Source organism: Sorex araneus, chromosome 1 (genome assembly GCF_027595985.1).
Source record: "Sorex araneus isolate mSorAra2 chromosome 1, mSorAra2.pri, whole genome shotgun sequence".
NCBI lineage: Eukaryota > Metazoa > Chordata > Mammalia > Eulipotyphla > Soricidae > Sorex > Sorex araneus.
This window is the reverse complement of record NC_073302.1, coordinates 439,283,877-439,291,525: the sequence shown is the minus strand read 5'-3', so window position 1 is coordinate 439,291,525 and position 7,649 is coordinate 439,283,877. Positions and strand designations below refer to the sequence as shown.

At 39.8% G+C, this 7,649-nt stretch overlaps 1 protein-coding gene across 1 annotated transcript; it reads left to right on the top strand.

Moving 5' to 3' along the window:
• The first annotated feature begins 615 nt into the window (after positions 1–615).
• On the top strand, positions 616–7,417 carry PRSS37 (serine protease 37). The gene is made up of 5 exons (XM_055129593.1): positions 616–649; positions 2,649–2,790; positions 5,241–5,494; positions 6,003–6,139; positions 7,268–7,417. The coding sequence occupies exons 1-5, from the start codon at positions 616–618 to the stop codon at positions 7,415–7,417; spliced, it is 717 nt and encodes a 238-aa protein (XP_054985568.1).
• Positions 7,418–7,649: the final 232 nt, after the last annotated feature.

The following is a 7,649-nucleotide window of genomic DNA, read 5'->3' as shown; positions in this document are numbered from 1 at the left end:
CTGACCAACACAAAGTTGGTGACAGCCAGACCCAGCGAGTGATGGTTACAGTGATGAAACAGTGATTAAGGGAAAGATGAAACTAGTGTAACAAAGATGGGAGGGGCCGAGGGGGGAAGTAAAGTAGATTGTGGAGGCTTGAGAGCAGCAAACCTTACATGTGTCCTCACGAGCTCAGGTGGAGAACAAGTACTTCACCTCTGGCTGTAGAAATTCCACCATAAAGGTAAATCCAGAACCTAGAGTTTTGTTTTGTTTTGTTTTGTTTTCCTGCTCAGACAGCTCAGGCAGATAAATTGGGGGAAGGAAAGCAGATAAGAGGAACCGGATCCAGAGGCAAAGAAACTAGAATTATTTTATTGAAAGACCCCAATAGACAGGCATAATTCTCCACCATGGACTGGACTGGACTTTTGTCATCCATCTGTCATCTGGACTTTTCCTCTTCATCCCTTTCTCCCTGTTTACCCCCAGAGCTGCTTCCAGTAGCATTGGCTGTCTCCTTTCCTAACAAAACCCACTGATTCTACCAGGTGTTCCAAAGAAGAAGATTCAGTCTAGAGTTTCACGCATTTTGCCGATGATCTTTGTCTTCATCTCAGAGTCTGAACTGCTATGAAACTTATCTTCTGTCTGAGTATCCTTGCTGGTATGTATCTGTCATCTACTCTGTTCTCTAAGGCACCGATCAATAGAGGGTTGGAAGGAGAAAAACTTGAGGTGTTGGGAGGGTTCAAAAGAAGAATCATGCAAAGGCTCTTGGGGCAGAGTAAGCTCTCCCCCTTCCGCGGCTAAGCTCTAGGCCCGCTTGCGGTACGCTCCGGCCTTAGGGGGTGCTCAGAGTGACAGTTCATGTTAGTTATTCCAAAGCATGGGTCTCATCACCCTCTGGGCGAGTTCCAGTGTAGTCCTAAGAAGCAACAATGCATTTCCATATGAAAGTCTCCTATATTGAAAGGTTATACACCCAGAATGCAGGGAATGGAGTGAGTGAGAACAAAGGCTTGAATTCAAGGGTCTGCCTCCTCCCGACTCTGAGCTCCGATACTCCTGGTGGCAAAATTCACTGCTGAGACGGGTCCAGCATTCTCTGATTGCCCAAACTGTATCCAATATTAGCATTGTGAGTTTGGACAAGTCGATCTGTTCGTGCTTCAATTTCTGTAGTCAAAATGGGTAAATCACTGACTTCATTAAAGAGATGTTGTAAAGATAAAATCCATGTAAAGCACATAGGAACAAGAGCTGGATATCTCATATCCTTGTTACTGTTCTACCATTTTTTATTATTGCTGTAGATAAGGCAACAAGGTTATATTAGTATTGATCTTGGTATACAACTAATCACTTCTCCCCACCACCGAAGTGCCCAATACCCTCCTCTAATATCATTGTTGCTTGTAGTCTAGCTCTTCATTCTCCCCACCCTCTTCATTGCTTGGTAATTACGGTTTTGTAATCCAAGGTCAAGGGTTTGTCTAGCTCCTTACTACCTATTACCTTCGCCCTTTCCCCTTATAAGATTTTGATAGTATGATCACAAAAGAATCTTAGTAAAGTATAGGTCTAGGCTTGAGAAGTAATAGTACTAAGGGCAGAAAATACAAAAGTAGTACTTCATTTCTCGTCTTAGAATGTGTATTCCTGCCCTCCCCTTCTCTAGTTTTAAAATTTAAGCTATTTGTAAAAACATGACATGTTCATATTAGGATACTTTGAGATGCAAAAAAAATGAACATTATTAATAAATCCACCTCCTAATTAACACATGTTAATTTTTTAATTTACTCCCAGGTTTTAATTTTATTTACATTTGCATTAATAGTATTTTTTTATTTGTTTACTTGTTTTGGGGTTGGAGTGATAGCACAGCAGGTAGGGCATTTGCCTTGCATGCGGCAGACCTGGGTTCGATTTCTCCGTCCCTCTCGGAGAGCCCGGCAGCTACCGAGAGTATCCCACCCACATGGCAGAGCCTGGCAAACTACCTGTGGCATATTCGATATGCCAAAAACAGTAACAAGTCTCACAATGGAGACGTTACTGGTGCCCACTCAAGCAAATCGATGAGCAACGGGATGACAGTGGCACAATGATACAGTTACTTGTTTTTATGTCAAATGTACATTTCTGAATTAAATATACATCTTTATTATTTTAGCATAAAGAAAGTTTATCAATGTTTTTTCACTCTTTAATATTATTAGTAAATATAATGTTAATACATATGATGATCCATTTGTTCATATTTTTTATTTTAATGTCCAACATTATTACCATATTGGATATTTATATTCCCAGTGGTTATCTATTAACAAAAGTATTAAAGTGAGTACACTTATTCATAATATTCATCTATATTTTATTATTTCTTTAGAATAAGTTCTTAGGGTCAGAAGTTATGAATCATAACTCTTGACCTGTTTCTAAATATATTTTTAAGAGAAACAGAATTAATTCATATCCCTATAAATGGTGCTGTCAGTTTTAAATTTTTGTAAATATTTTAAATAAAATTTAATTCATATTTTTCTTAGAAAAATAGCCATTTTCACACTTCTTGATCCACTGAGTGCCTCTTTTCTTTTCAACTAGGAATTTTTTACTAGTTTTAAGAATGCCTTATATACTGAGTATTATTTTCTCAGGGGTGTTGCCCTTCGCTGATTCGGTTGTACAGAAAGAAGACCATGCTCCTTATTTGGCGTACCTCAGATCCCACTTCACACCTTGTGTGGGCGTACTTATCAAAGTTAATTGGGTACTAGCCCCGTCTCACTGCTACTTACCGTGAGTATTGGCCAGTGGAACTCAAATGGAGACAACTTTACCTCCAAGGCACAATTAAAGAAGTCTGAAGAAATTTTTGGTTGGGGCTGGAGCTATATAGCACAGCCTGTAGAGTGTTTGCCTTGCAGGCAGCCGACCCAGGTTTGATTCCCAGCATTCCATATGGTCCTCCAAGCACCATCAGGAGTAATTCCTGAATGCAGAGCCAGCAGTAATCCCTGAGCATTGCCAGGTGTGATGCAAAAAAAAAAAAAAAAATGTTTGGTTGGTGCAATGGAGTTGTGGAAAGGGAGGATATATGCTGTTGGCATAATGAATAGATGACAAGCCAAGGATGGTTTTGAAACACCGTCAATGCACAGGATCCAATCCAGTATGTCAATGTTGAGGAATCTGTATATTTTGTTTCCTCAGTTTCCCATCGATTTTCCCAAGTTTGGTTTGGTTTGACTTGTTAAGTGGCAGTATGAATGGTAACTGATACTGTATCCAAATTGGACAAACTGAGACTATTTTAAATAACTAATAACAAGCAGTGGTATTTCCTATACACTATACAAATAGTGGATTAGCAGTGTGACTGAGAAAAATCAGAAATTAGTTTTCTCTTTCGGACAGATTTAGCAAACTGTTCAGAGGAACTAGGTAAGTAGTAGATCTTTACAAATATTTGGGCATTCCGGTTTTTTGTTTGATTTTGTAAAATTAGGAATTGAAAAGATTGTGCTCCTGAAGAAAAGGAATGCAGGTAGTCATATCTGTTGGTTGAAACTCAGGATTTGAATATTGTATTAAAATTCCAGCTCAGTAACCTAAATTTTCTCAGGTTCCATTTATTCTCTTTTAAAAAATGAGCATAATTTTTTATATTTGTTATTATAATTTAGGAAACATAACTACAATCATGATAATATTTATGGCATTTGTGTATAAGTAGTTTCATCCCAAACCTTCAAAGAGCCCACTTTATACAATCAATTTCCTCATTCTGTCTCTCAATAAATTGCAGGTGGAGTGAGATTATCCCATATTTATCCTTACCCCTTCGACTTATTTCACTTAGCATGATAACATCCAGGTTCATACAAGTGGCAGCAAACTTTTTATACCTGCATGGATTTCTACTGTGCATGTCTATCATATCTTATATCCATTCATTTGTCATAGGATATTTAGGTCATTTCCATATCATGGCTATTATATTTAGTGCTGCAAGGAACATAGTGTCCATATAACTATTTGAATAAGTTTTTAGTTTGGGAGTGGTAGATACAATAAACCAATGTGCCATCGTTATTTGCTTTTTTATTTTGTTGTGCTGGGGATCAAACCCAGGGCTTCACACATGTTGAGGCATGCACTTTACCACTGAGCCACATACCTGGCCCCAAAACGGACATAATTGCTATTTCCCATGCTTGCATGAGACTGAAAACTAAAAGTACTGAATAAATAACTATCGTGACCAATCTTACACTTTTTTGTTTTGTTTGGGGACCAACAGTACTGGGGGGAGTGAAGGTACAGGTACCTATGTGGTGTCAACGATCATATCCAGATCCCACACATGCTCTTTGATCCATCTTCCTCATGTTAAAATATGTATGTATTGACTTAATAAATCCTTGAGTCAGAAAAAATATGCATTTTACACACAGAGAGAGAATTACACATACATACACAAAATAAATAATTGAAAAGTTCTATTTCTAGGATAGATAAGGGGAACACAAAGAATAATTCAGTTCTCAGAGTTAGTATTTTAAAAGGTACAATTACTGACCCAAACTTAAAAGAGCAAGGTAGCAAAGGAGAAGTAATAAAAGGAGAAGGGACAAAAGTAGAGAGGGGCAAGGGTGGATTTCGGAGGATAAATGCTTCAACCTGCTCTTCAGTCTTTTTCCTTCAAATATTGCTTGGTGCTTCCTATTGGTGAGTTATGAGGACAAGAAAGCCCCTTGCATATATGTGTGTGTGTGTGTGTGTGTGTGTGTGTCACATTGTAAAGGAACAGAGAAGACAAACCAAGTAAGGTTGTAATTTGGTCTGAGAAAACAAACAAAAAACAATACTCAGATCACCCACACAAGAATAGAAATTCTCATGGAGAGGAGGAAAACTATTTATTTATATGTTATGCATATTATTTTCAATTACAATTAGAAAATGAAATGAAAAAAGAGTAGTGTGAATGCACCACCAGTTACTCTATAGCCACAAGAAAATTAATTCTATGTGATTCCATTATTTCCCTTGCAAATTTAGGACTAAGAATAGAATTAACCCATCGTATATCCACCTCGAATATACCTTCTGTGAGAATGAGCAGGGAGGTAACCCATTTCAGTGCACTGACTGGCACAGTATATGCTACATTGCAACACTCCCTGTCAGCTTCGATGATGGTGATGATGGTGACGGGGGATTGCTTCCAACTCTTCTCCTTCCAGAAATCTGAAAGTGATGTTGGGAAATTTTAAGACAAGAACCATAGACGGAACAGAGCAGACCATTAGCCCCATTCACATTATCCGCTACTGGAACTACAGTGATAGCAACCCGCAGGATGATATCATGCTCATTAAACTGGCTCGTCCTGCGCAACTCAATGCCAAAGTCCAGCCCATTTCCATCGCCAGCACCACCCCTAAGCCAGGCACCGTGTGCGTGCTCTCGGGGTTGGACTGGAGCCAAGAAAACAATGGTGAGTACTCCTCCCCCGGCCAAAAGGATTCACTAGAGTTCCCTGAAGTGTGTTGTGTCCACAGATGGGAAGAGGGAAGGAGGGTGGGGGGCAGTCAAAGGGCGTTACCAATGTGAGTGGTCTGGTGAAAGGGTGGTTTCCACCCTGTCTAGTTTTTGTTTGTCCACGTCTGATGCCCCACTGCAGACCTTCGGACTCTCCTTTATCAGTGGCCCAGTTCACAGAGAGAGACTGTGTTCCTCCTTCCTGTTTAGGCTCATTTTACACACAAATGACACCTCTGAGAACCTGATCCAGATCACTTCTTATTTTCCTCTAAAACTGGACACAGAGGGGGAAAAAAAAACACGTGCCCTTTAAAGACTCATAAAGGCTATTTTTTAACACTCACGATTGACCCTCATAATCATGCATAAGATCATGTCTTCTCTTTTGTTTTCCTAGAGGGTGGTGGTGAAAAGTAAATAACAAACGTGAACAGAAGTTCTTTTATGGTTTCATCCCGCAGGCAGACACCCTGATTTAAGGCAGAATATGGAGGGTCCTCTCATGACTGATAAGGCATGCCAGAACACTGAGCAAGGAAAGAGTCACAGAAACTCCTTATGTGTCAAATTTGTGAAAGTGTTCAACCGAGTTTTTGGGGTAATCTTTTATCTACATTTCTATATTTTTGACTTGCTTGCATCTACTGAAGTCCATAATCATTTTATTTAAAAAGCCATTGGAAACCCCTTTTCTCAAATGATAGTTGGGAAGTTGATAATGCTTCCACAAAGTGAGGCTGGAGCAATAATACAGCAGGGAAGAGTGTTTCCCTTGAGTGTGACCAGCCTGGGTTTGATCACTGGCGTCCTATGTGGTCCCTCCACCCCTGCCTGCCCACATGTCCAGGCATTACCAGGAGTAAGTACTGAGTTCAGAGCCAGGAGTAACCCCTTAGCATCACCAGGTGTGGCTCCAAACCAAAGCAAAAACGAAAAGGCTACCACAAAGCCCTTTTCCAAAACTGAGATCTCTTTAGAAATGTCTTTAATCATGAAAGGGTTTTCTATAGCTGATAACAATGCTGGGTTTTTATTCTCAGAGTTGCAAGAAAATATAAACTCATTTGTATTTATTTATTTTTGTTTTGGCGTCACACCCAGCAATGCTCAGGGGTTACACCCCGCTGTACCCTCAAAAATCATTTCTGTGTGGGAGGGATACTGGGTTCACTGGTGGTGGAGAATGGACACTGGTAGAGGGAGGGCTGCTCGAACATCGTATGAGGGAAACACAAGTATGAAAATGTGCAAGTCTGTTACTGTACCCTCATGGTGATTCACTAATTAATAAATTAAAAAATAAATAAATAGTCATTCCTGCAGGTACTCAGGGGACTGTATGAAATGCCAGAGATAAACTCAGTTAGCTATATGCAAGACAAATTCCCTACCTACTTTTCTCCAGCCCGAAAATAAGCATCTCCTTTAAAAAAAAATTATTCAAAATTTCATACATTGAAGCTGACTACAAACCAGAGCAAATAAAAGGGGTTTGAATCATTTTTACCTGTGAGTTCTAGAGAGGATTCTCTTTGATTTTGTTTTTCCAAGATCACACAGCAGGCTAGTTAGAGCAAAACTAGAAAAAAAGGAACCAGGCTTCCTATGTCCTGATTCATACGTTCCTAGGCATGTCATTTGTAGAGCTACTTCAAGCTGGGGAGAGAGAACTCTTCTGAGAAGCTCTGACCCTTGTCTCTCCTTCTCTCCGCATGATCTCCAACAGGAGGTGGCTGTTGCTACCGTCATCTGCAAAGACAAACTCCAGGGGATTGAGGTTGGACACTTCATGGGAGGAGATGTCGGCATCTACACCAATGTTCACAAATACGTCTCCTGGATCGACCAAGTCACTAAAGAGAGAAAAACAAACTGAGATGCAGCTGGCAGTGGCAATCTACTGGCTAGACAATTGGCTCTACCACTGACCACAGTGACTGTTACTTTGCCTAAATCCAAAAAATAAAAGTCAAATAGAAATATTTGGATGCATCATGGCCATTGCTTGTGGTTTTTACCTTTGTGTCTTAGCCCATGTCCCATCTGATGAGAAGAATCAATAATAAAATTGAGTACAGTGCACAGTGTACTGTACTGAGTTACATCCA

What these genes read in the sequence shown, in the direction of transcription:
- PRSS37 (XM_055129593.1), top strand. Translation starts at nt 616, where the DNA reads ATGAAACTTATCTTCTGTCTGAGTATCCTTGCTG. An exon ending in CTGGAGCCAAGAAAACAATG is followed by an intron (nt 5,495 to 6,002) that starts GTGAGTACTCCT and finishes TTCATCCCGCAG; the next exon opens with GCAGACACCCTGATTTAAGG. An exon ending in TGTTCAACCGAGTTTTTGGG is followed by an intron (nt 6,140 to 7,267) that starts GTAATCTTTTAT and finishes GATCTCCAACAG; the next exon opens with GAGGTGGCTGTTGCTACCGT.